The 27,911-nt window shown below is 48.5% G+C and overlaps 1 protein-coding gene across 6 annotated transcripts; it reads left to right on the top strand.

Annotated features, from left to right (window-relative positions):
* On the top strand, positions 1 to 27,637 carry SLX4 (SLX4 structure-specific endonuclease subunit). Of its 6 annotated transcripts, none has more exons than XM_027882762.1 (16): positions 26 to 113; positions 4,864 to 4,965; positions 6,713 to 7,424; positions 8,258 to 8,521; positions 9,290 to 9,464; positions 10,731 to 10,946; positions 11,877 to 12,091; positions 12,996 to 13,312; positions 14,792 to 15,074; positions 16,329 to 16,411; positions 19,074 to 19,220; positions 20,849 to 21,018; positions 22,208 to 24,648; positions 25,739 to 25,841; positions 26,055 to 26,522; positions 27,134 to 27,637. In XM_027882762.1, the coding sequence occupies exons 3-16, from the start codon at positions 7,055 to 7,057 to the stop codon at positions 27,492 to 27,494; spliced, it is 5,613 nt and encodes a 1,870-aa protein (XP_027738563.1). In that variant the 5' UTR covers positions 26 to 113; positions 4,864 to 4,965; positions 6,713 to 7,054; the 3' UTR covers positions 27,495 to 27,637. The 6 variants fall into 6 exon arrangements, with proteins under 6 accessions (XP_027738561.1, XP_027738563.1, XP_027738559.1 ...); XM_027882758.1 differs by having other exon boundaries at positions 16,323 to 16,411; positions 27,134 to 27,494; XM_027882759.1 differs by lacking the exon at positions 26 to 113 and adding an exon at positions 4,728 to 4,744 and having other exon boundaries at positions 16,323 to 16,411; positions 27,134 to 27,494.
* The last annotated feature ends 274 nt before the right edge of the window (positions 27,638 to 27,911 follow it).

Raw genomic sequence — 27,911 nt, 5'->3', positions numbered from 1 at the left:
TAAGCGGCACGGTTGGTGCCCCCGCGCATGCGCTCCGGCGGCGCACCGGGGGCTCCCCGGGCCGTGGCGGCGGGGCGCGGGGAGGGCCGGCAGCCCCGGGGCGAGGCGGACAGGTCGGTCGGCGGCGGGGCGGGGCGGGGCGGGACGGGACGGGACAGGACCGTGCGGGCGGGGAGCGCTCAGAGCGGAGCGCGGGCGGGCGGGGTGACGTCATGACGCCGGCGCCGTCAGGGTGGCGTGGCGCCACCTGGCGGCGAGAAGGCGGCGCCGCGGGACTGGCATGGCTCCGATGTGACGTCAGCTTCATGACGCAGTTATATGACGCCAGCTGTATGACGTCATCCCCGTGCTGGTTCGGGGCATGATGAGCCCGGATCTCGGGAGGATGGGATATGGGGAAGGAATTCCTCCCTGTGAGGGTGGACAGGTCCTGGCACAGGTTGCCCAGAGAAGCTGTGGCTGCCCCAGCCCTGGAAGTGTCTAAGGCCAGGTTGGACGGGGCTTGGAGCACCCTGGGCTGGTGGAAGGTGTCCCTGCCCATGGCAGGGAGTGGAATGGGATGAGCTTTACGGTCCCTTCCAACCCAAACCATTTCATAGTAATGTAACGTGGGTCTGCCTTGAAGGAGGAGTTTCAGCTGCTTTACTGGTAACGCTTTGTCCCTGACTCTGCAGACACACAGGTATTCCTTTTCACCCTTCTGGTTTTAGATAAAGCTGTAATTACAGCTGGGCAAAACCATTTGTCATTTGTACTGCCCAGTTTGACTCCAGTAAAGCCCAAAGCTCAGTCCTTTGTCTCTGTGTAAACTCTCAAAAATCACAGACTGTGTACAGCCCTTTTTGGTGACAGAAAAGACCCTTGTGTGGTTGGCTTTTGTACCTGCTTAAAGTCCTCTTCTTCATCTCCCTCCTGGTCCCTCCTCTTCCCTTAGATTTTGGTGTTTGGATTAAAACAGCTTTCTGGGTACCAGTTGAGAGGCAGACTGGAAACAAAGAATTGTTGCCATCAGCTTTGCATTTGGAAAATTTGGACCTTGAGTTCTTTTGAGCCTTTGCTTTTCCCACTGGGTCAATTTTAGTTACAACTTTTTTATCAGAAAAACCGTCAAACGGTAGAAAATAGGAATTTAAATAGGATGTTTGAGATTATTGTGTGCTGTTGAAGCTCAGACTGTGCTTTGTGTCCTCGGCTGTGGACAAGGCTCTTGCCCAGAGTTTCTAGAAGGAATTTTCCTGTGTCATGGGTTGGTTGTTAGAAATTAATGAAACATTATTCTAAAAGATATCTTATTAGATAACCTGTAGAAATCCGTGATGAGTTTGGTCATGTTTTGAAAGTGGGTATCTCCCTGTTCTAGCAAACAGGGAAATCAAGATACTGTGTTAAATTTTGCTTTATTTTTTGCTCTCCTGGCAATAAGCTTTGACATTTTCCTGCTACAAACACCCATATCGTGGATTGCTCCATTCTTGATCCGAAAAAATGACAGAGTTGATTGATGTGGTCACAATTATCAGTGCTGGGGTGGAGTCAGACGCCTGGGACAAGACCACAGTGTGATTGGTTTGGAAAAACGATGGGCTGTCCAAGAGTTCCCTTCCCTGGATCATCAGGCAGCTCAATCCTGGTGGTTGCTTTCTCTCCCAGCTCATTTCCTAATCTAAAACACGGAAAAACAGGACAGGCAGAGAGTTCATTTCTGTGGGATGGGAATAGAAACACACATGCTCAAGGGCAGCTGTTTGCAGCTGTATTTTAATAATTTAAAATGCGTGTTATTGATTCAGTAGGATTTTAATTAATCATTTTGTCCCTTGATGCTTCTTTAATGGTTTACAGAAGAATTACCCTCCTGGTAACACAGAGCTCTCGTTAAGAAGGCATTAGCTGAGTGTGGGAGCTCTGGGTTTTCATAAACTGTGTTGGCTGGTCTTAATTTTATTATCCATCTTCATTCATCAGTTCCCATCTAAGCCATTTCTTTAACAGCCTGGCACTGAGCTCTGTGGGCAAGATGAGTGTTTACTTCCCTAATCGTCCTTTTCGAAAAATCACAGTGACTTCTGCTGGAAAAATGATCGAGTTCTCGTGACAAAAACACCTTCAGCATCTGCTTTTCGGTGTGTTTTGGGTTGTTCCTGGAAAGGGCTGTTTGCAGCAACACCAGGGGATGGGTATTACAGGAATATTCACAGGATTAACAGTTCCACAGTTTGATTAAGTGGCCCTGATAGGTTTTTCTCTCGAGTTTTGATGGACACCAAAAAGATCTTTTTTGAAAGTCCTTAACTTTTCAGGTAATTTTACCTCCTGGCTTCAATACACTTCATTGTTTATTTTCATTGTTTATAATCAGTGGAATCCAATTCCATCACCATGATGTTATTTTACATCTTTGTTTTTATTATTACTCTTGATTCCTCTTCTTCTTCTGAAACCCAGGTTCGTTTTTAATAAGTATTTTTATAAGTATTTACAAATAAGGCTTTTTAAAATAAGTATTTTAATAAGTATTGTTCTCTTCCTTTATTTGGGGGGCCTCTACCGAAATATTTTCTTTGGGTCCTTAATCTCAGCTGTATTTTCTGTTGAAATTCATAACTTGTCGTTGTCTTCAGTCAAATCAGTTTGATTTTTGCCTCACCAGCTGCCTCTCTGGCTGATTCGGGTGCTGCTGTGTTTGCATACAACCACCCACCTGAGCGACCGTTAGTGTTTATTTTTGTGTTCGCTTCCCCTTTGTCCTTCCAGGGGGAGGTGTAAAGTGAATTTCCCAGTTCGGGGACGTGCTGGTAGAGGGACATTTTGGCTGTGTAAGTAGCGATTTCAATTCGCGTTTGGGATGGGAGGGATTTTGTAGTGACCTGTGAAATGCTTTGCCGTTTGTCCCGGGTGCTGCCAGGGGGAGGTGCAGCCTCCAGCGGGAATGTGAGCGTGGCACTGATGGGATAACAGGCATGGGAGTGGGTGGTGCCAGGTGGGCAGAGATCCTGGCCGTTGCTGGAATTGCTCCTTGGAATCTGATGATGATTTTCCTGCCTGTCATTTCCCTGCTCGTAGAGACTTGAGTTCATTTCTCGTTCCCTGTTTTCCACATCTGGTTTTGTTACCCTGTTCTGGCACAGGAAAACTGGCAGAGACCTGGACGAGAGGGTTGTAGCTGACTTTGGATTCCTGTTTTGCACTTATATTGGTTCTCTCCTCATAGAACAAGCTCTGCTGTCCTCACTGTTAATTCATTTGCACCTCCATGTGCTGTTTTTGGTCTGGCTTGATCAGAAGTTTTGCGACCAGCCCTCAGATCTTTGGGCTGCAGCTTCCACAAATGGAGAAGGGGAGGGATAAAACTTCCAGTGCCGACCCAGCATGGTGCATCCCATCATCCTGCTGCTGTCAGCACTCCCTAATTAGCAGCCTGGGGTCGTATAGGCTGTGGCGATTCGGTAATTTCTGAAGGCTGAGGTGATATGGGTCACTTTGATCCCATTCCTTGACTCTCCAGGCAGTCCTGGCCAGCTTTTCAGGACCCTCAGGACCACTCCTATGTTGATCTTGCTGGTGTGGAAGCAGGAGAAGGTGGTCCTGATGAGCAGAGTGCCACCCTTCCTGCAGCAGCCCACTCTGCCTGGCACACAGAGCTGTTCCATCCCTCTAATCATCCTGGTGGCCACTCCTGGACTAGCTCCAACAAATCCACATTCTTCCTGTGCTGGGGACCCCAGTCAATAATTCAGGTTACTTTAATGTTAAATAATCCATTTTCCCTTAGTGTTTCTTGTGAAATACAAGAAATTGCTCCCAGGGTACTTTCCTTTTTTGGAATTATAAAGTCAATTTTTCTTTAAAGATGAGGAATTAAGGAGAGATACTGAGGCACCACTGCAGGGCTGGGGTGGGGAGGATGTGTCTGCTGGCTACAAGTTCCTGAGGCCTGTCTAGCATTGATGTACACGTTGTAGCCACACCGATGACATATTCTTGGAGGCTGAAATGGCAGGAGAATTGTTCCTGGAACAGACAGACAGTTTAAAGCAGCAAGTGAGCAGGCCCAGGTGTTGTGTATTTGTGTCAAGTGGTTGGACTGCTGGTAGAAATGCTCTTTCAAGTGTTAAAAAGAGAAGCTGCTCTTGAAGGAGGGAGCAGATGTTTTACCTGTTTGGGGTTTTTTTAAGCAGATGTTTTACCTGTTGTTTGTTTTTTTTTTTTTTTTTAAGGGTTCTATGATTTAACTAAGTAATTACAAGGCAGTAAATACCAGGCATGTAGTAGGTACATACTTTTATATCATAGAATCACAGAATGGTTTGGGTTGGAAGGGACATTAAAGCCCATCCAGTTCCACCCCCTGCCATGGGCAGGGACACCTTCCACCAGCCCAGGTTGATCCAAGCCCCGTCCAACCTGGCCTTGGACACTTCCAGGGCTGGGGCAGCCACAGCTTCTCTGGGCAACCTGTGCCAGGGCCTGCCCACCCTCACAGGGAACAATTTCCCCCCAATATCCCATCTAACCCTGCCCTCTGGCAGTTTGAAGCCATTCCACCTTGTGCTGTCACTACATATCCTTGTAGTCCATCTTTTTTGTAGGCTCCCTTCAAGTTACCTCTTGAACTGGTTGAAATGATCATCAAGTTATTTTTAGATGTCTGTCATTATGTGTTTTTAACCTGACAGCATCTCATCCTGCAGAGCTGAGCTGGGCAGGTCCTGGGCAATGCACCCGACTCACCTGCCCAGCTCAGGTGTGCAGCTCAGTGGAACTGGCAGAGCATCATCACAGTCACCTTCCCCCTGCACCTCGAGCAAAAAGAGCAGTCAGCACAAAATGCACTAAATCCAATATTTTCCTTCCGTTTTCCAGGTTCCATCTTTCTTTCTCACTTGTCCTGCTTTGTACCTCTTTGCTGACCACGTTTACTTGAAGAGCACAGCTGGGCTATAGATTGAGAATCTCAGTGGGTAGGTAAGTGCTGCTGATTATTTTATTTGAACCACTCCTGTGATTTGTCGAGTCCTAGAATCTTCCAAAATGAATTCAATACTGTTCTGAAAAAAATTATTTTCAAAGTCATTACTTTCTGAGCCTCTGAACTGGTGCCAGAGCTGGCTGTTAGGGGCAGCAATAGCAGAAGATCAGAAATACTGAGATGTTGAACAGAGCAGGAGCCTGTAAATGCAGGTCTGGAAAGGGAGGAGTAATACAGATAAATTCTTAGTTAGTTTTAATGTCATTTGTTTGTCTGATCTTATCTACCTGGGGCACTGAAAATGGATTGCAAATGCAAAAGTGCTGATCTGTTTCAAGGTTTAATATCAGGAACTCACCATAAATAATCCGAGCAGTACAGATGTACTGTGTCAGTACAGATGGCTGTGAGAGGTATTTAAAGCCATGGAGGATGTGAGATTTGGGATTTCTCCACATGCTGTCTCCTCCTTAGAAGAAAATGGTCAATTTACAGTGATAACTACACCAAGACTCTGTCCAGGAAAAGTAAATTTATGAACTGGCTACATAAAACTTCAGTTTCTCTCTGACAGGAAATGGCTCCAAGATTCACAGCAAAATCCTCTGCTGGTTTGGGAGCCTGAGTTTAAAATAAATAAATCCATTAACATCTGTAATTGCTTGCAGGAAAGGCTGACCCATGGAAGTGTGTAACCAGCATTCCTCAGCCTCTCCTGGCTGCAGCCAAGCTGTTTGAGAAAACAATTTTGTGTGTGTTTTCCCCGCTTTTTGAGTCTTTCTGTGCCCGGAGCTTCACCGGAGAAACTGAAGCACAGCTGCTGCCATTCCAAGTGAAACACTCCAGTCTAGGCTTGAAAGAAGGAGGTTTTGGGAGCAAAACAAACCCTCTGGTCAAATAGCCAGAACCATCATGGACTCAGGACTAGGAAGAAGAGGACAATCAAAATGTCCAAGAATAGAGCTCTAGTTTTAATGTTGCCTGGGAGTTGATGGCATTTCCATCTGGACATTGTCCCCAGTGCTGTTCCAAGTAATCCCTGCCTAGTGCTGCTGTTCTTGCTGTAGCTGAAAAGAATAAGACACTCATTTAAAAATACCATTTGTTTCGTCTGATTACCTTGTGTGTGTGACAGCAGTGTGTGAAACATGGTGAGTGCCATGGTTTACTGAGTACTTAAGGGAAGAATCCAGTATGGGCAGAAGAGCTAATCCCCAGTGAGCAGCTGAGGAGGTAAAAAGAGGAAAAGTTTGAGAAAATTGTTCTCTGACTTGTCCTTCTGATATTCCAGAAGCTCCATTTATTTACTTCTCAAAGTGAGGTTGGACTCTCCTCTCTGGAACTGCAGTGTCTCAAAGCAGAGTTTTACACTCCAGAATCACTGCCTGAGCCGAAAAAGGGTAGTTTTTTTTCCCCTCCTCTGCTGCTTTCACTGGTCTTGTGTTACATAAATATAAGTAGGAATGTCTCAAATCCCGAGGACAAAAGGAAAGCCTCAAATCCTGAGCTCCAGAACAAAAGCTTATCCTGTATCAGATATCTGCTTTAAAAGCTTTCCTCTCCTTTGCTGATGTGGCTTGGGCATGTTTGCAGTACAATCACAGGGGCAGCGTTTGGGGTTGATATGTGCTTTTTGTGATCTTACTGTTTCGTACAAATTCCCTTCATCTTCAAAGTTCTGTCCCACACTGCATCTGCACATACCATCCTGCATAACCACCTGGTTTTGTTTCTTTATTTAAGGGCTTTAATAAGTGTCTTTCTGAGGGTCTGCAGCAAATCACGGGGATCCTGTGCCCGCTCTGCACACACCAAGGTGCCCAACTCACATCTGGAGTGCTCTAAAGAACAGCTTGTGAGGGAAGGTGAAGTCTTTGGAGGGAGAACGTGCTCTACTCAATGGCTGTGAATTAAGTGTGGAAGAATGAACTGCCACAAGTGCCCACTCTGCCTGGTGACCTCGTTGGATTCTGGAGAAAGGACATCCCCCGAGGTGCTGGAAGGGCTGATGCAAACCTGAACTGATCCTGCCCTGCACTCCTCACAGTGTCCTTAGGCCACGGTGTCACTGGGAGCTGCCAACCAATGGATGAGCAGGACAGTGATTTTAAAGAGTTGTGGGCAAATATTTTGAGTGGGGCGAAGAAAAAGGCTGGGGATGCTGAAACGGCCAAGAGGGCTCAGAACAGGTCAAAGAGAACCACGGCCCGGAGCAAATTAAAGAGAGGCAGAGCTGCTGCTCAGAGCCAAACCCACCATCACTCACCAGCAGTGAAGGAGACACACCTGCCTCGAGATTCGGGTCCACAGGAACAAACACTGGTGCCCAGAGAAGAGGGTGATGATGCTGCAGCCTGTAGTGGTGAGACTGCACAAGGGGATGGAAGGAGAAGCCCTTTCCCTGCCAGCCAGCTGAGCACAGAGGCCACTGAGTGTAGCCAGAGGCCTCTGACAGGTGAGTGAACCAAAATAGCTCAGTTTGGACTGAAAAGACTCTCTGATTCAGTAGAGGTCTTGAGAAGTCCAGCTGGAGGAGACACACAGCAGCACTGAGGGAACAGGTTTGCACCTTGTCTTTCCACCTGTATTTACCTACTTATCTCGGGGTTTAGCCTAGCAGTGTGCTCTGTGCTGCAGGCAGATGTCCCTCAGTAAGGTGAAGCCTTGGTACAAAGTGATGTGTTGGGCAGTCATTATTCACTGGTTTTTACAGTGTCAGGATTGAGGTAAACACCCTAAAATCTTCTCAAATCAAGCTTAGAATATATTGAAGTGCTTTTTTTGCTCAGTGCATCGTGGTATGGTGAAATACACGGCCACTGGATGTTGTCAAGGGCAAAAATATGAATCAGTTGAGGGGCATTGGATTAATACATGAAGGATTGATCCTTCAGTAGTTATTAAACATGATGGCCAGAATGCAGTCACCACTGCAGGAAGTCCTTAAACTGATAAATTAGGTCAGGAACTGTGCGCTGGGAGCACTGGGGAGAGTGGGGCCATGGGACTGCCTTCCTTGTTCTCACCAGTAACCTTCAGGCAAGGTCTTCCTTAATATTCCTCCCTCTGAAAGGGATATAGAGGTATCCAAACTCCACTGTAGCACAGGAGCCTGATGATGTTACTGTGGTTATCAAGTATAAAGTCAGTAAATTGTTCACTTCTTCTCTAAGAATGGCTGTTGCAGAACCAGACCTGCCCCAGGCTGCTATCAGGGAAGGGCTTCCCAGCAGCTCTCAGCGTGTGTTTAAAACTGACTGGTAAAACTGGTGTTTTCTCCCCCTCCAGTAAATACCCCGAGTGGCTGTTCCCAGACTACACTGCCCTTCCTTCCTGCCACCCCGCCAGGAACCTGCTCCTCACCCCCCTCCAAGGCGCAGCTGCTGGCGGGGCCCAAGCTGCGGGTGGCGGAGCTGGTGGTGGAGAGAATGCAGCAGTTCAAGAGGGTGGCACCTGAGCAGCTGAAACTCAGCACAGATGGGAGCGTGCCAAGGGCTGCAGCCAGTGGGGATTTCCCTGATGGAAGCCAGGAGCAGAACCCTCCAGAGGATGGTGCGTTTCTCCTCTTAGCTCTGCTGCGTGTGGAATGAGTGCCTGGTGAGAGTGGTTTCATGAGGAGCAGCCTTGCATTCCTGGGCTTTGTTCCTTGCTGGCCTAGCAGCTTGGGGTGCAGCACTGAATAAATCACTCCAGATCCCTGAGAGGACTTTGTTGTTAAAGGACTGTCCATGCTTTTCTCCCCAGATCTACTTTAAGGCTGAATTAACCTCACGTAGATTCTGGAGGGATCTTCTTAGAAACAGGCTGAAATTCCAACAGGATCAGTGAATTTGGTCATCCTTCCCTTGGGACAGTGTTAGGCAGCTGTTAGGTAAATGTGGCTCCTAGGTAGCCCCATCTTTGGGCACTCTGCAAGGTGATATGTTCTATGCAGGTAAATTGAATTCACAGCAGTTTTACTCTGGGTAGCTCTTCATAGATCAAATCCTTCTTGCTTCTGTATGGACATGAAAGTCTGCTGTTTATACATTTGATGTGTAAGATTCCATGTTCCCCCCAGAACCTTAGCCCAAACTGCCCCTTCCTTGGCTCTGACCCTGCGAGCAAATCGCCCCTCCTGCCCCTGGGCCGGTGCAGTCCTGGAGTGTTTGAAGGGTGCAGGTTGTACCTTCCCTCGTGAGAGGTCAGGTGTGAAGATGAAAGGGAAAGATTGCAATTCATCTCTATGTGTAAACTAATGATCATGAGTATAATGGCTCCCCACCTTTCAGACAGGATTCTTGGCTTTCTCTCTTAGACCATCTCTCCCTCCTTTGCCAGATACCCACCAGCTCCCATCCGTGGAACATGACGGTGCTCTGGCTTTGGCTCTTCAGCAGGAAAGCAAAGAGGAAGCCCTGGCAAGCCTGGAGGATGCAGGGTTGTTTTTTTGCCAGATCTGCCAGAAAGATCTCTCAGCCATGAACTCGATGCGACGGGAGCAGCACGTCAACAGGTGAGACACCAGCATGAGGTGTCCTTTCCACGTGCAGTCCCCCCCACACTCCTCACTCAGCTCAACCATGAAAGAACACAGGAGCTGGGATTCTGTGTAGTGGCCTTGCCCTTTATGGCCTGAATTAACAAGTCCTTTTGATCTGAAAGCAGGGACTTGACTGTGTTGCCCTGCAGGGCTTCTGTATCAGCCAGGCCAGTGCTACTTCCATCAGCAGCGTGGCAGAGGAGCTGCCATTGTAAATGAACTTGGGGATCTTAAAGCTCTTTTCCAACCCTAATAATTCTATTAATGAGGACCCCCTAATGCAGATTTTGAGACCTACCAATTTCAGTAACAAAGTCATGTTTGCTCCATTTTGCTGAAATTTGTCTAAGGACATCTGGTATGTCACTGTGTATCTGAGCTGTTTGCTGAGGGAAAGGTGATCCTATTCAGAGAGGTGACTAAATTGAAATTACTGCCCTTAATTTTACATTTTTTTTTGATAGCAGTCTTCATCACAACAGGTGAAGCTGTAGATGGACAGGTGTACTGGCAAACCAGTAACCAGCAGTGCTAGTACCTCAGATGAGCGGTCTCTAAGCACAGCCCTGTGTGTGTCATTACCTAATCAGGGAATGACTTCTGTAACAGGTCCTGCAGACCCTGGATTTCACACCCTGAATGTCTTTGGAGAGGAGAGAAAAAGAACATGTACAATTTTTACACAGTTCTGACCTACAGAAATTATTAGATGTTGATCATGCAGCACCCTGGAGTGTGGTGTTAATTCAGCTGCTCCCTTCTCTGTTGAGGGGGGTTTGTAAGTTAGCTGGAATGTTAGAATGAGTGCAGAGAGGAATTAGGTGATGGACACACAGTGGAATGTGTTGCCCAGAGAGGTTGTGGACTCCTTATTCCTAGAGGTGTTCAAGAACAGGCTGGACAGGGCTTGGAGCAACCTGATCTAGTGGAAGGTGATCCTGCCCATGACAGGGGGTGGAACTGGATGATCTTTAAGGTCCCTTCTAACCCAAACCAGTCTGGGGATCTGTGATTCTGAGGTTATTACTTGCACTGGCCTTTAAGCAATATGTTTTTAATATGCCTGGGAGGCCATAATAATGTGACTGTTACATGTCATGTTCATCACAGAGGTGACTCTTGTTTCTTTAGGGGATGTTTCTGGCTGTTACACATGACTGTGCTTCCTTTAATATGGTTTAAATCTTAGTGTGGACAGCTTTAAAGTCTCCATAGGTAAGCTTTGCCATGGTCTCACAGGTGTCTGGATGAGATGGAGGCAGCACAGACGTCATCCTCCAGCAAACCAGTGGTCCCTGAATGTCCCATCTGTGGGAAGCAGTTCCAAACCCCACAGAGCAGAGTCAGTCACCTGAAACGCTGTGCTGTGGAGATGGATGTTCCTCCTAATCTGCTTCTTCAGGCAGTGCAGTTGCAGGTGTCCACGCTTGGTGATGCACCTCTCCAGTGTCCCAGGTAAGCTGGTAGAAATAAAAAGTGCTGGTTACTTCCTTTGGCCTGGGATGAACAGTAAATGCCAGGCTGACTCACATGCTGGGTGAGCCCTGAGCCCGAAGAAGCCCAAAGAAGGTCACCCAGCACCAAGTGAGGAGGATGTGGTGGTCAGCTGGGAGAAATCATCTTTCTTTCCCTCAGAGGAAGTCAGGTGGTGGATGACTTTAAAAGCCAGCAGGCAGGAGCAAAATGGGGAGTAAATGACCTTGCACTGGTTTGTCAGAATTATTTGTGCTCCGTGAGGCAATTACTCAGCAGAGCTGAACGGTGTGTTTGAGCTGATTGAGCCAACCACAGGGTACAAGTGTGCAGGCTCTCCTGAGATCTGCGGTGCCTCTGCCTCAGCTCCTTGGCTCGTGGCTGTCCTGGGAATGTGCTTTCACCCCGAGCCAGAGAGGAAGCAGACGTGATGTTTTGGAATGTGAATGTGTGTTTTGGTATGAGAGCTGCATCTGCTCACTGGGATCTGAGCAGAATCTTCAGAGTGCAGCAAGTGGGGCCTGCATAGAGGGGCTTGTAAGTGCCTTTTGCCTGTTCCCTGTGGAAGAAGAGGAGTGGGGAAGCATTTTCTAGGGATCTTGGTTTTGTCCTGCTTCAACTTGTTTATTCCCCTTTAGTACAAAGAACCATTCCAGGTAGAGATAGCAATGTTACATCAGTGCTGTGGCCTTGTGCTTGCCTTTCCAAAATAATACTTTCTGTAAATTACTCTTAAGTTGCGTGAATGACGAGAAATCCTTTGCTCTCTGCTAGGAAAGAAAGTACTGAATGGTTTTTATTATGCTTGATATGGGAATCTCTCTGAGCAAGCAGAGCAGCTGGTCTGGAGTGTTTCTTGTCTCTGATCCAGTCACATTAACTGGAGCTTCCTGCTGCATTCTTGGATTTCAGCAATCAGCCGAGCAGGGCAAAGCGAAAAGGCTCCTCCAACGAGGACTCAAAGAAAACACAGAAGAGGGCCAAAACGGAGCCAAAGGATGAAGACTTGCAGGTTGCCATGGCAATGTCACGCTCCCTGTTGGAGCAGGAAAAGCAGGAGCAAGCAAAATCGGTTACAAATGTGAAACCAGTGGCTGCTTTCCCAATCAAATGGAAGCCGGGATCAGGTATGTGTCACAGTGAGTTAGTGTCAGAGGCTGTGCTGTTGCAGGAGTAACTGGCACAGCCTGCTCTCCACCAAAACCTTCCTGTTGGGCAAGGGAGGGATGACAGCCCTGCTTCTGTTTTACTGAAGCTGTCAGAGCTTCCACAACGTGCAGCGTCCACACGCAGTCATCAATGGCAGCAGGGTGTCCGTGGGTTTCAGTGAAATCCCTGGGGAATTTTTTTCTATTCCTCCTGCTGCAACCTGGATTAATGCAGTTTTTTCAGCGTTCCCTCTTATCTCTGTGTCCCTTCTGCAGTGGACATGTGTGTACACTGCATTTTGTTGAGCGTGTGCCTCACTGTGTCAGCATGCAGAAGGGTTTAGCAAGGCAGAGAAATGGCAGGGGAGAGCACTGAAAGCTGCAGAGAGGGGAGATTTCATGACCCTGCTCAGGTCTCCTCCTGCCAACAAGTACTCCCAGTTGGATTTGGGGTTGGCTATTAATAAGACACAGGAGTTCCAAATGGAAGCTGCTCAGCATTTGTGTGAGCTGTGGTTTGATATCCATGAACAGAACACAGGAAAAGGAGTCCTTCATGGATTTGTTGGTGGTTTCCCCTCCCTTTTTTATGCAGGACTGCCATACAGGCAACATTCCATGGGTCTGGGAGGTGGACTGCATGGCTACCAAAGGCTTCCATAAGGATCAGATTTTGCAGAGATGTGAAAGCCTTCAACAGAGCAGTGTGAGGGGGGAGTGGGTCACTCTTCTCCACAGTTCATTTCTCCTGTAAGGCTGATGTGTGGCTTCAAACCTGCAGAAATCTTGCTGTGTTCAGCCTTTTGGTGATCCCTGAGTATGTTGTCTCCCCTGCCCTGCGTGTTCAGCTGTTTGTTTACTTGGGTTCCTCTTGTTTCTAAAGAGAAGAAGCGGCGTAGGAGAGGTCCGGCGGCCCCTCCGCCGCCGCTGCTGCTGCAGGACCCGGAGAAGGCCCGCAGGAGGATCCAGGAGCGGCTGGCTATGCTTCTTGCAGAAGAGGTGGAATTCCCTCCCACCCCCCAGCTTCCCATCAGCAAGATTTTGGAGGGTGATTCTGGGAAAGCAGCCTGGCTCTTGCCGTTGTCCAAAGCCAAGGAGTGCTTTTTATGGAAGATCAGCGCTCTGACAGGACCCTGTGACCCCGAATCCTTCTACACCGCTGCGCTGAGCCCTCCAATCGTGCCTTGGAAGCCCGTGCAGGTGGGATGCTCTGTTCTCCTTGCTTTGATATGTGTCTGCCCTAGTTCACTTGCCCTCTATCCCTGCTGTTTCCTCATTTGGAATTTAAACAAGTGATCCCTGCTCTGCACACTCACTGCTCGTGCCCTGTTCTCCCCTGGTTTTACAGGGTTTTGGGATCTTGAACTTTCGTTTCTCCCTTTTGGGGAGGAGACCAAGGCTCACTTTACCACACTATTCCTTGAGCTTCCAGAAAATAAAACTGATGGGAACAGAGAGTACTGAGTAAAGGGACGCCATCCTGCTCACTGTGCCACTAGTTTGTCCCTTTTTACAGCAGCCTGACTTTTATTTTCCTTCTTGGCCCTTTTCTCTGGTCAATTCTAGTGTGAGCTTTGCCTCTGTGTTGCACTAAGCGAGGATCTGGGTGAAAATATTGAACTGAAGACTGATATTTTCTAGCACAGAGAGGTGTGAGTGCCTGGAGTTGTAAAGCAAAGCAGTTGCACTGCAGGCTCTCCTTGTGCATCCCACTGCCTCTTGGTGCGTGGGAGCTTTGATCCAGCTTTCAGTTCCAGTGTTTCATTCTGGGTTCACCTGGATCTGCCCCTTTCAGTGCTCTGTATTTTTATAAAAAGTGCCCACAGAAACAGACAAAGCTCTTTTAATCTCTCCAAGAAGAAGGATATCACTTCCCTTCCTTCCTTCCTTCTTCCCTTGAATTATTTGGTGCTTCTGTTCAAAAACTACTGTGCATAAATAGGTGTTTTGTTTAATACTTCTTCCCTAGTCAAAGCCCAGTGTTTCTCTGGATTGTTGCAGGTTGGAGCTGGAGTGGGTGGAGGGACTTCATTCTATGAAGAGCTTTGACCTTCGTTCAAGCCAAAAACTGCCACAGAAGTTTAAAAATAAAAAGTAGGAAGGTCTTTAAAATCATGGCAAGAGTGTGTTTTCCCTCTGATTCTTTCCATTCACAGAAATGGCTAAACCATTTTTACTTAAAAATAAACAAACTCTTTTTATTGGGAAACAGAGTCCAAACCTGGAAAATATCTGCTCCACGGTGAAAGTTTGATTTAGTTACATGTAACTGCAAAAGCATTTCAGAACTCAGAACAGAAGCACCTGGAGAGCTCCAGCTGTGACTGTTGCAGGCACTCCAGCTGTAATGAAATATTTAGATGTTGGACTGGGAGCATTTCCTCCATCCTTTCTCTCTGCCTGGCAGTTGCCTGCAAAGAGAAACCAACCTCCTGGAGAAACCAACTTTTCTGTTGTAGTTTTCTTTCTCCTGTTCAGAGCTGTCTTATCTCTGGAGAGTCCTTCATAAAACTGCAGAGAGCTGTTCCTCAGAAGCCCCTGTACCTGGGGAATGCTCTGTGATCCTTCACAGATGTTTCAAAAGTAAGAAGTAGAGACCGTACTCCGAGCTCTGCAGATACATAAAACAAGACCTAATTTATTGGTGTCTCTTTTTTTTTTCCCTCCTCTCTCAATCAGAATGATAAGCCAGAGAACCTTGTGCCATCGGTGGGATCTCGTCAGCCAGAAGCATCCCAGCAGATTCAGCCTCCCCTCAGTTCTCAGGAACTCACTTGCACAGAAATTGGAGGCCAAACTTCTGAAGAATCCAAGCCAGGCCCCAAAGGAGATGGGCAGTTTTTATCTCCCAGCCAGAAGGATGGTCAGACTCTGCAGGACCTGGTAGAGTTGGCCAGGGAAGGGCTTACCCTTACTCAGTGGAACCTTGATGTTGGCCACGTCCAGGCAGCAGAGCAGCCAGGTGAGTTCTGACAGCCTTGTGAGCCCTGTCCTTGTTTCCCTCAGCCTCACAGAGCCAGACTGACACTGGGCTAAGTCAGAGAGCCATGACATCACCCACAGGCTGATGGTGTTGATCCAAGAGGTGTTTTTGTGGGGGCACGTTTTCCTACAATAAGCTTTAGTTGTAATCAACCTGACATTTCTGAAATGATTCATAAATTCCAGCATTTAAGAGAACTCCTGGACATCAGGTGCTAAATTTTATTTTTAAATTCCCTTAAAGATAACAAGTATTTTCTGCCAGGAGGGAGTCTGGATGTGTTCAACAGCTGGAACAAAATCCTCATCCCCTGCTTATCTTGGGCCTACAAGAGAACTGGAGAGGGACTTTGTGCAAGGGCATGCAGTGACAGGACAAGGAGAGCTGGCTTCAAACTGAAGGAGGGTGTATTTAGATTAGATACGGGGAAGAAATTCTTCCCAGTGAGGGTGGTGAGGCCCTGGCACGGGTTGCCCAGAGAAGCTGTGGCTGCCCCATCCCTGGAAATGTCCAAGGCCAGGCTGGAAAGGGCTTGGAGCAACCTGGGCTGGTGGAAGGTGTCCCTGCCCATGGCAGGGGGTGGAATGAGATGGGCTTTAAGATCCCTTCCAGCTCTGATTCCATGATTCTATCTGGACAGCCTTTCTGTTGTGTGCCCTGTCTTTTCAGGTCTTGAGACAATCGGATGAGAGATGCACAAGAGGGGTGATTTGATGTTGGACATGGATTATCCAAACCTGAAGTTTATCTGTACCTATACAGGATTGAAAAAAACATTCCAACATCTGGAATTCCTCTGTGGGCAGCTCTCTAGTGTCCCCAGTCACAGTTGCATGTGGTGCCCAGTACCCCTTGAAGTGGTGTGGCTGCTCAGCAGAATGTGTTGTGTGTCCTGTTCACCTGTGAAGGAGAACCATGGGTTCCTCAGCTCACCTGTCCAGATTTGCACTTGGATATAACGTTCCTCACTTCCCCTGTTAAACTGCAGCAAATGGTCCCTGGTCCTGTAATGTATATAAACAACAGCTGAATGGTGCTTGGGTACCCACAGCCTGGCACTGCCCAGAGCCAAACCCTCCGAAAAGGCACGAGGGAGAGGCTGAGCCTTCAACACAGCCAGGCTGCTTATAGCAGCTGTCACAGCAGGGATCCTGTTAGGAGTTCTTAGGTCACTCTGGCTCACAAAGAAGTTGTATGTGATTTGTGATGTGCATTTTCTTCCCTGAGGAGAAGAACTGAGTCCCAGTGATCCTCCACAGAGTGGCTTTGTGCCCCCATCCAAAGAGAAGAGCCTCCTCAGGAGCAGCAGTAAAAGAGTAAGGACAAGCCTTTTTTTTCCCCTCCTTTTTTATGTATTTGTTTATAACAATGAAAAGGAAGCTGTTGCATTGGTGCAACTGTTACAAGTGGGGAATATTTCCCAATCCTTTCTGTGGAAACCAAGAGGTGCTTAAGGTTCACAGTGACTGAGGACACCTGGGGGTGTTTTGCTGATGCCCACGAGCATCCTGTGGGTTTTTCAGGACCTGTCCTGCCTGACTAGTAATGATTTAGAATTCCAGGTAACAGGAGGCCAAGCTGTGCAGGTTGAAGAGTTACCTTATATCATTGACAGTGTTTAGGGGTAGGAACCAGCGATGCAGCTGCAGCACATTAGGCAGGACTCTGCTTTAATGCCCAGGTTATCCAAGAGAAAACTGACTGCAGCCCAGGAGAGACAGAGGTGAGGATTTTTTTTTTTATCAAGCCTGTAGTGTTCTGTAGAGCCCATCTCACCCCAGATGGATGCACCAGTGGATGTGTAATCCTTCAGGAATGTATTATCAGTTTTCTTCAACTGAAGTGTCTATAAAAGTCAAATAATTCACTTTCTTACGAAGGTAATCTACTTTATCTGTTGAAACTCACTGTCTTTGGTTTGATAATAAATAATCATGCTATGAAAGCTGGTCCATTTTGATGCTAGATAAATTTTGATGCCCTGACAACATACTTTCCTATTGTGCTTATAGGATTAAGATATTTCTAAAGGGAGACAATTCCTTGAGGTGGGAATCAGTATTGAACTTGAGCATCCCAGCTGCTTGGTACAGAAACTCTCAGTATGCTTTGAGAGTATTAAAAAAACATAATCCTTAGCAGGAGAAAAGTCTGGTTTTGTTTTCCGAGTCTGTTAATCCAGAGGCCTTCAGCAATACAGAAACCGTATTGCTAATACAGAAACTGTTCTGACATTCTTTAGTTGCACCCAGCAAAACCAGTATGACCCTTTTTTTCAGGTACAGTTTGATTCCATGATAGTTTTCCTGAGCAAATGAAGTGTTGCTGAAGAGCTGGATTGCCAGTGGGAGAGATTTGTGCTTTGTATGAGCACAGACAGAGTGTAAGCATGCAGAGCAGATGCACCCCTTGCACTGGTAACACATCCCCCTCATGTTGAAGACCCTTGGCCACATCGGTGGGGTCCAGTCTTGCCAACCTCCTCAGCAGGAGAGAATGCTCTGGTGTGTTCTCCCAGAGCAGCACATGCCCACTTGGAGCTATCTTTGGGCCTTGCACGGAGAATGGAGCAGCCAGGAGGTTTAATTTCCCCACCCTTGATCGATAATTTGAGCCTCAGCAGGAAAGCTGTTGTGGGCTCTGTGCCTGGAACGGCCCATCAGGGGCTGTGTTTGCTGCCTTCCTGAGAACCGCCTTGCAGGTGTCCCACCTGCCAAGAATAAGAAAAGCAAGAAACATCACATTAGTTTCCAGACTGAGTTTCCTGTCTCCCTGTCAGAGATCAGTCCACACCCCTGCCAGGACAGGCAGAGTCTTCCCCAGACCACCCACGGAGGCTGGAGGAGCTGCTCCCGTGTGTGCTGCTGATTACTGTTGGCTGGAGAAGGGAGGAAGGTTGGGTTTCCACAGTGCACTGCTAATGGAGAAACCTGCTAATAAAATAAAGAGCTGCGTTGTTCCAGGTGGAACCGCATCTGCTGCAGATTTTCCCTAAAGCTTGCGCTTCCTCAGCTCTGCAGTAGGTTTGAAAAGGACAAAATCAATGATTAGGGTGTTAAACCTCAAATGGTTTCTACAGTCAGCCAGCCTCTCAACCCAGCTGTGAGCTGAGGGTGTTTCACACTTCACTGAAACAGCGGCCACTTCCAGAGCTGCAACACTTGGAGGGATCTGAGTCTTTAGGTGTTTGCCTGGGGTTTGTACTGGGAGCAGCTCCAGAGCAGCTCCAGAGCGTTCATCCTGGCTGTCTTTGGCAGCATATCCCAGGCTCGGCCTTACCATCACCATAACCAGTCTGAGGTAGCTCAGTCAACCAGGCCTCCCCAAAATTCCAGCAAGGGGTTCTAGAATTATAGTAAAAGTTATGTTTCTTAAAGTGAGTGAAATTTTTGAAAGGTGTTTCAGGAGCATGCTCATAAGTTCCTTTGAACTGGATGCCTACCTTAGTTTTATTCCATGGGGGCCCTTTGGTGCAGAGCTGCACTTCTCAGCTGTCACTGCCAGAGAGGGAAAGGCTCATTTCCCCAGCCCTGAGTCATCCTCTTTCCTCTTACCCTAATTACAGTGAATTGAGTTCAAGTCTGTTGAAGTGGAAATTACAGTTTCCTAAAACTGTGGTGGGAGGCAGCAGATTAAGAGGCAGCTACAGGCTGTGGCTTAGACCACACCAGGAAATGGTGTGGTGAGGATCTGAGGGTGATAATGTGCTGTGATACAAGTACAGCAGAGTGTACAACACCTACTTGCCCTTCACAATGGACAGACTGGGAAAAAGTGGAGGAAAACAAAACCAGGAATGTCTCTTTGTCCCATGGAAGAACCTGAAGTTCATAAACCTGATGATTATCTTCAGGAGGCAGAGGTGGTGTGTTCAGGCCCAACAGTGCTGATAAACTCTTATTATTCCTTCTGTTCCTCCAGGGAAGTGTTTGGGAGCTGTAACCTAACATCTGTCTTTGTGTTCCTTCTGTGTCCTAGTCCTCTCTCAGGCTGCTGGCTGAAGATTTCGGAGCAATGGTCAACAACCCCCACCTGAGTGATGTGCAGTTCCAGGTGGACTCTGGGGAGGTCCTGTACGCCCACCTGTTCGTGCTGTACGCGCGGTGTCCGCAGGCTGCTCAGGCTGTAAGTGCTGCTGCCATCCCTTCAGGAATGTCACCCACGGCCCCTCGGTGCTCCAGGGCCAGCACAGAGCACTCCTGGGCACAATGGCCAGTGCCTCAGCACCAGCAGTGGTTCTTTAGCTCAGAAAACCACAACAAATCCTGACAAAGTGGCAAAAGATTGTGGTACTTGGTCTGTGAGGAGCCAAGGATCCTTTCTTTTGTTCCACCCTTGAGAAGCAGTGGAGGAGGCTTCCCAAGTGCTTTTTGCCCTTGAATTTTTGTACCTGTGCAATCTCAGACTGCCTCGTCCATCTTGGTGTGTCCTGCCTGGCACCCAGGCTGCGAAGTCTGAGCAGGGAGTTAGGAAGATTCTGGGAAGAACTTTAAAATAACCTACACAGAGGTTTTGTCACTCTTGCTGGGGAGGTATCTGCATTAGCTGTGCTTTTTGCAAGGCTAGTGAAGGAGTTCTTATGTTGCCAGAGTATTTTAGGTTGAATAGCTCCCAGCCTGCTCCTGTGCAGACAGGATAGGGAGCCTGACATTTGAGTTCTGCCCTTTCAGGAAGCTGCTTCCAGTCCATACAGCAGCTCCCTGGCAAAAGGAGCATTCCTTAAAGCTGCCCTTTGGAAAGTTCAGTTCTGTCCTCATTAGTGTTGGCCGAAGCTTCCCCCCAAGGTGACTCAGGCCATTTCTGAGGGCTCCATGAAAGTTCAGGGAGGGGAAGCAAGTTCGTATTCACCACCCAGAAGTCTTCATAGGAATTTTTTATGGGATCTTCACAGCTATCAGCAAATGTGTGTGTGCCCACAAAACAAAACTATGGGGTCAGCCATGTTCTCTTACTGTTTCCTGCAACTCTGGCTTCGACTTTTCCATACATCCCTGTTTTTGTGGGCAGGAATCATTTGTGTGGGTAAAGTTGTGGGATTTGCCCTGTGCTGTATTTTTGACACCTGCAGAGCAGCGTTTCACATTTATTTTCTGGATGGATGAGGGAGTGCTCCTCTTTGATGGAGATTTTGAATAACAAGGAGACTAATTAATCAGAGATAACTTTGGAGCTCGTTTTTTCTGTTGTGTGGGGTCCCCTAACTTTGGAGAGAGTTTCGGATAATGCAGTACGTGATTTGGCTGCCAAGGGAGTGAGACCTTACTGAGCTGGAGATGCATTTTGGCCAAAACCTGAGATGAGACTGGACCCACAAAGATAATGGTCCAGTCAGTGGAGTATTTTTTTGTGTGGTGTCTGTTTTCCTGTGAGAACTAGAGTTTGGGCAGTGCATCAAGGGCAGGTAAATTCAAAACAGGCCAGATGAAGCTCATCTGTAGAGAGGTGTAGATAACTCTGGAAATTCTGCTCTGGGAAGTAATTTGATTCCAAAACTAAGTGCAGAGCTCTAAGGCCACCTTTTATATGTGTGACTAAAATGAGTAATAAACTCCATCCAAGCTGACATCCATGGGGTCAGGAGGGATAAGGGGAGCTCTGAATAACTGCTCATCTTGGCTTCCCTCTGGGGCATCGGCTCCTCATCCCGGGGCAGGACAGGTGTGAACAGAAGCACCGAGCTGAGAGGAACAAGGCTGAACGTTGGTGTTGCTGTTCCTTTCGTGGCAAACAGACTCTGCTTTGCTGTGCCCCAGGTTCACAGCCAGGGGTTCGTGGTGGAGGAGGACGGGGCCGCGCCGACGCGCCGCGTGCTGCTGAGCGACGTGAGGGCCGAGGCCGTGGGGGCCTTCCTGCGCTACCTCTATGCTGCTGACACCCACGTCCCCACGGGGCTGCGGCCCCAGCTCGGCGCTCTGGCTGCCAGGTTTGTGTCACGAGCGTGTTTGGGATCCCCTCATGCTGTCAGCCTCACAGGCCCCAGGTTCACAGAATCACAGAATCTCCTGAGTTGGAAGGGACCCATCAGGATCATCCAGTCCAACTCCTGGCCCTGCACAAGACCATCCTCAAGAGTCCCACCTTTTGCCCCAGAGGATCATCCAAATGCTCCTGGAGCTCTGGCAGCCTTGGGGCCGTGCCCACTGCCCTGGGGAGCCTGTTCAGTGCCAACCACCCTCTGAGGGAAGAACCTTTTTTTAATATCCCGCTTAACCCTGCCCTGACACAACTTCACACCATTCCCTGGGGTCCTGTCTCTGGTCCCCACAGAGCAGAGCTCAGGGCCTGCCCTTCCTCTGCCCCTCACAAGGAAACTGTAACTGCAGTGTCTCCCCTCAGTCTCCTCTTCTCCAGGCTGAGTTTGATATTTTGCAGTTTTAGTGGCTTACAAATTCCACAGTCCTCTGCTACATCTTAAATGAAACTTACACCTAAGGACATCCTGCCCCCATCTTTTCCACAAGTCTCTCCTTAGGCTGTACCTTTGTGAGAGTTTCTGTGTTCAGTATATGCTCAGCAGACTTTGCCCAAGGCTTTTGTCTCAGGAGGTGCATTGGCAGCTGATGCTGACAATGATGAGCATATCTTCTATATGTGATTTTCACTTCATCTGAATAACACTGTCAGAATGCAATGGATGCTCAGAACTTTAATGTGTTGTGCCACTCACGCTCTCAGTCGCGGTCCAAGGCAGGCACGAAGTAAAGAGCTTGAAACAGAAGCAGTTGCTGAGATATGGGGGGAGAAATGGTTGGGTCTTGCCCAAATATATGTAGAGATGCCCTGTCACTCCAAAAAGCCATGGAATTTGCAGACATTTTCCAGCCCCAGCCATTCCACAGTGCCATTGCCAGTGGCAAAGGGATTTTTTTAGTGTAGTCGTGTAGCTGGTCAGTCTCAAACACAAAAAAGAAGAATGTGCCTGATGCTTTCATGTGAGTGACAGCTGGAAAAAGGGGGATTATGAATTTTAGGAGTATCCTGGAACTTGTACATCTTCAGAAACAAGCATCCTCTTGCAAATTCCTTACAAGGCTCACAGGAGTGATCAGGTAGGCAAATGGTGAAGAAATACCGGAGGAGGAAATACTAATGTTCCTATTGTATCCTTGCAGGTTTGGTGTCAGGGAACTGATGGCAGAGTGTGAAAAAAACACTGGAGACAGTCAAGTGTCTTCTGGAGTGGATTCAGAAGATGATCTTCTCTCTGTGAGGGATGACAAAGATTGTGAGGACAGAGCTGAGAACTTCCAAGATCTCTTGAACTCAGTGTGGGTGGGTGAAGATGAGGAAGAAGAAGCTATGCTGACCCCTGAATGCCAGAAGGAAGATGACAGTGGGGTGAGTGAACAGGAGCTGGAGGAGATCTATGAGTTCGCCGCAACGCAGAGAAAGATGGCTCAAGGTGAAGGAGAGGTGAGCGAGGGAACAGACTGCAGCATCTGCAGTGACACTGAGACATCTCAAGGTACAAACCAGCCACCTGAAGGGGAAGAGGTAAAGAGACCTGAATCTGCTTCAGTAAGCAACAGCTTCAAAGTTCCGAGGGATGGCAACGATGTGGAAAGATCTAAATGTGACTCGTCTGCACAAGAAGAGAAAATGCAGAATATAAACAGGTGCAAGAGCATGAGCCATCCACAGACCACTACTGTGCCTCGCCACAGTGAACCTCAAAACTGGGATGGAGCATCCCATGGTGCTAATGAAGGGGAGGCTGTCAGTGGATGTGGAGGTGTGGAGGATTCCAAGTCGTCTGGGGTCTCACATGACGAGGCAGGTCACTGTGAGGGACAGTGTCCTGGTTTCCAGGGTGCTGCTGATATAAATGACAGTTATGAGCGCTTGTTTTCTGCCTCTCAGGGGGATCACTGGGAGCCTTCCCCGATGAAAGGAGTTATCAAAGAATCAGGAAAGTCCCCTAATGAAAAACACGTTGATCTTGGTGATTCACTTCTGTTCAGCAAGTCACAGAAAGGCCACTCGCCACGTAGGAATGGTTTTTGTGGGAGTCCAGCTCCCAAACCTTATGTGCCCCTTTTTCCTGCAGTTGGCTCTTCACCTGCATCTCCAAAATCAGAGGGAAAGTTTGCCAGAGAGCATGTGTCAACACCAAAGCAAAACAAAAAGGAAAAATCACTTCCGTGTGATGAAATACACTCCCAGAAAGCCAAGGAGCTGGATGCTGCACTGAGAAATGAGAATGTAGTTACTCCAGCAGAGCTTCCCCACAGTGATTTAAACAAGCACACACATGTCCCAGTGTTGTCATCACCAGGCAGGACTCAGGATGCTGCAGCTCAGGGGAACAAGGAGGGTGATGTTATTGTTTTATCTTCTGATGATGAAATGGAGTTACAACAAGACAAGAAGTCACCAGAGTCCAGCCCTGCTCTGAAGCAAATGGAAATCCCTGGGCAGCTGAAGTGTACAGACACAGAACAGGGTCCTGAGCTACCAAAACCTGAACAGAACTCATCGGTCCCTGAAACAGAGCAGAGATCAGCCCAGGTCTCATGTGGCAATACAGACACAGTGCATGTAAGTAAAGATGTAAAGGTGGCCCCTGAATTACCTCTCAGCAGACAAACAGGTGCTTGTATGGAGAGCAAAAGGAGCCCAAAGCCGAGCCCTGAGAAGAGGCTCAGTCATGAAATGTCCTCAGGCACAGACAGCTCCTGGCTCGTGCCAGGAACACCAGTTCAGAGCAACAGCAGAAGCTTCTCAACGCAGACTCACGTCACAAGTATTAATTCTTTAAAGAGTCCAAGATCTAAACTCAGCACAAAGAAGTTAGCAGCAGGTAATAGTAACAATACTGGAAATTTTAAAAAAGTCCATGAAACAGCACTGCCAGATAAAGATTTGCCTATGGAGAACTCAGCCACTGAAAGGAGCCTGCCCAGCAGCCCAGCAGCAGCATCCCTTTCCAAGAGCTCCCCACCAATTTCTCCAGTGGATCCAGTTCTCCTTTCCCCTGGCCACACCAGCACAAAAAGCAAATGTGCCGATATCTCGGGTTCATCCAAACCTCCGTGCCATGAGCAGCTCCTGGAAGATAAACCAAACATCAGCGTGGTTGAGTGCGTGGACAGTGACAGGGAAGTAAGTTTGCCTTCTCTGGGCAGCAGTGTTCTGCTTTGTGAGGAGCCCCCAGTTCCCACTGATGACTGCTGGCACGTTGAGTACCTGTCACCTGTCAGAGGTGACAGCCAGGACTCCGGCCAGGTCAGCTGTGCCAGGATCAGCACGATCAGCAGCCCCAGCCCTGGCTCTTGGCAGGACCAGTGGGAGAGCCCAGTCCACACCCCGGGAATTAAGGGCAGCACCCCTCTCCAAGGAACTCCTGCTGGCAGAACAACTTTGCTGTGCCCTGAGAAGAGCCCTATTGAGGCATGTTCATCGTTGGGCAGCAGACCCAGTTACCTCAACTCCAAAATCTGGGATGACTGGAATGGAGAAGAGAAGGAAGACGAGTTTCCAGAGATTCTTCCTCTGTCTCAGAGGTTGGCAACTGCAGCTGGTGCCTGTCAGATAGATCCTGTCAGGACTCCTGGTAAGAACTTGTATTCATACTAGATTTATTGGACTAGTTACAATTGTGTTTAAGTGCTTATCTCACCTGTGGGTCACTTGATATATTAAAAGGGTCTTTGGGCTTTCTGATTTGAAGCAACTGGCAGGGCCAGGCACAGAGAAGGTGCAGTCACTTGCTGTGGGAGAGAGCCTGAATAAATGTGGGATTCCTGGAGTGTAGCCACTTGTGTTTTGTTCACACCAGTCCTTTATAGTGGCAGGACTCCTGACAGCAGCTTGTGGGTACCTGGAGGGACAAAACCAACCAAAACAGAGCAAAACAGCCTTCAGCCTGCATGCCAGTGGGTATTTGCTTCCTGTAGAAGCGGCTGCTCTGTGCTTTTCACACATCCATGCAGCAAAGCAAAGCTCTTGCATCCTGCAAGAGCACTCCATGGATGCACTGCTGCCTCCTGCTGCCTGCTCCTTGCTGGATCTGGGCCCTTGTGAGAGACCTCTGCATGCCCAGCACACGTCCTTGCATGGTTTTTTCCATGTTAAACCAGTAATTGATGTCACAGTATCTAATGAAATATATTATTAATTACGCCTTTCTAAGTGATTAGTTTAAGGGGTGTTTAGAACACGATGTGTGGGACTGACTGTGCTTCATGGTATCAGTAAACTGGTGTCATTAAATCAGCATCTAACTCTGCACCCCGGTAGCTTGATTTGCTCAATTTTTTCTGCATCAAGTCTCTGTTATGAAATTTCTCTCCTGGGAGAAGAGCCACTGCTCAGAATTCAGTAAACATGGCTTTTAACTGCTGTGTAAACATTCCCTGCTCTAACAAAGCCCTGAATGGGCTTCATTTTCAGATGTGACATATGTCCCAATTTAAGCTGCTTTCTGATGTAAAGTCAATAAAAACCAGTTTAGAGAAAAAAAAAGTGTTGACTGTTCAGTCCAATATGAAGCTGAGTAATAACTAAAACAGCTTAGAAGAAAGTAGTTGCTACTAAACAATTACTCTGTAATATTAGCTTTCTTCCACTTAGAGGGGAGGTTACCAACCATTTTAAGTTCTTTTTCTACTAATTCTGATCATGATAATTTCATTCTGCTGCAGAACCTTCCTGTCAGGAGCACAACGGGTCTCCCAGCACTCCAGTGACCCCCATGCCAGCTTATTCCATCATGGAGACCCCGCAGCTGAAGAAGGAGTTGAGAAGGTAGGTGTTACCTCCCCCAGTGCAGCTCTTCAGAGCAGGAACTTGCTGGCAGGTGGGGTGGAAGAAGGTGAACCGTGGTGAAGCTCCAGCCAGCGCTTTTTGAGGTGACATCACACTTTTCCAGCCGCGCTTCCCAGCCTGAGCCTCGTCCTGAGCTGTGACAGTGGAAGTTGCAGCGTTATTGTAACCCAAACTCCCACCCTTCTCTTTCAGGTTCGGAGTTCGTGCTCTCCCAAAACGCCAGATGGTTTTGAAGCTGAAGGAGATATTCCAGTACACTCACCGGGACGAGGACTCCGACTTTGAGGATGAAATCCCCTATTCCCAGCCTCTCCCACAGAAGTCCCCGGCCCGACGGCTGAGGCAGCCGAAGGCAGGCCGGGCTGGAGGCGGGAAGGGCGCCGGCACCTCCAGGGCTGTGGGCAAGAGGAAGCAGGAGGTCACGGCTTCCTCAGGGCTCCCTCTGGATAAGGCTGATGATGGATCCTGTGGGAAGGGCTGTGCAGCACCCAAGGAGAGAACTGAAGTGACGCCTCACCCAGAAGGAGCCAAAGAGCAGGAAAAGCCATCTGTGTTTTCAGGGCCTCTGGCAGCTGATGAGGAGGAACCAATGCTCTCGGCATCTCAGGAGTCGGCAGCGTCTTCAGGGGATGGAAGCGACATCTCCTTCGGATCACAGAGGTGAGGCCACAAAATCCCAACCAAAACACTCGGTGATGCAGGACAGAGATGAGGTAGGAATGAGCAGAAAGAGAGATGAGTGTCTGTGTGGCTACAACAGCCCTGCCGCCTCCTTGGGTGTGTCATTTGGAGCTCAGCACCCTATTCCAAAAGGAATAAGCTTTGGATTTTCAGTCTAATTCCCACTGAGCTATTCTCAGAACATAAAAGGGATTGTGGCTATGTGTGGGCAAGACCCATAACTGGCATGTCTGGTCTGCAAGTTGGTGACAAGGAGCACTCCATGTTTCATGAGAACCTGCAGCTGGAGGTGGGAGAGGATGGCACAGCACCCTGGGCAGAGCCTGATGCAGTAAAGGTCAGGAGCCTGGAATGCCAGACAGCTCCGGGCTGGATCAACAGGGCCAGTGCTGTCACAGCTGGGATGGGGAAGTTTACAGACCCCCTGCCATGTTCTGCCTCTCTCATTTTGTGGGTGCAGTAGGGGAGAGTCTGTGATCCTGGAGAGAGAAGTCCCAGGGGTTCACCATCAGGGTTCTTGGGGAACTCTGGTCCTGTCCTCAATGGCCTGTTCTTTCCTTGACCTCTGGTCTATTTGATCTTGCTTTTAGTTCTTTTGTGAATGGGTTTGAAGCCTGTGCTTTTGCATCTGAGGAGGAGGAAGAGGAGTTTCCAGCATCTCAAGCAGCAGCTCGGGAAGAAGAAAAGCTGGAGGCAGTGAGGTGCTACATCCGCTCAAACACAGCCCTGTACAACAGGATTCTCTTCTATGAGCCACTCGAGCTGGCAGATCTGCACGCAGAGCTCAAACAGAACGGCATCAGAATTTCCAAGGCAAAGCTGCTGGACTTCTTGGATTCTCAGTGTATCACATGTACCATGGCCGGAGCCCGGAAAGAGCAGGCACGGAAAAGAAAAGAGAACAGAAAACAGAGAAGGCGACGCCGAGCAAAGGCCACTCCTCCACCCTGACAGTCCTGGGCGTGGAGGCCTCGCTGCTGAGCTGGAAACTCCCTTCCCAGGTGGAGCTCCAGTGGTGGGTGCTGGGTGGGAGCACAGCTCCTCCTCGTGCCCTGCTCCCAGAGCACATCCCAGAGAGCAGGACTGAGCCCTCTGCTCCCACCGCACAAACCCCTCCATCGCTGGCCTGCCTTCAGCACACAGCTCCCCTGGAGCCTCTTCTTCCCCCTGCCTCTGATTTTATTCTTGTGCCTTTCCTTTCCATTTTTCCAATAGGTTGTAGGTCCCCAACTTTTCTTCATGTTGGTGCTTCCCTCAGTGACACTTGCCATGACCTTTTCCCTGGCTTTGGGCTGGGAAATGCATCCCATTTGGGCTGGGAAATGCATCCCATTTCACCTTCCGGTATTCAATCCACTATGGAAAGCG

This window comes from Empidonax traillii, unplaced genomic scaffold (assembly GCF_003031625.1).
Source record: "Empidonax traillii isolate 1590-97213 ecotype Southwest subspecies unplaced genomic scaffold, ASM303162v1 scaffold111:size2041728, whole genome shotgun sequence".
NCBI lineage: Eukaryota > Metazoa > Chordata > Aves > Passeriformes > Tyrannidae > Empidonax > Empidonax traillii.
Note: the sequence above shows the minus strand (reverse complement) of the source record. Positions and strands in the feature narration are given on the sequence as shown.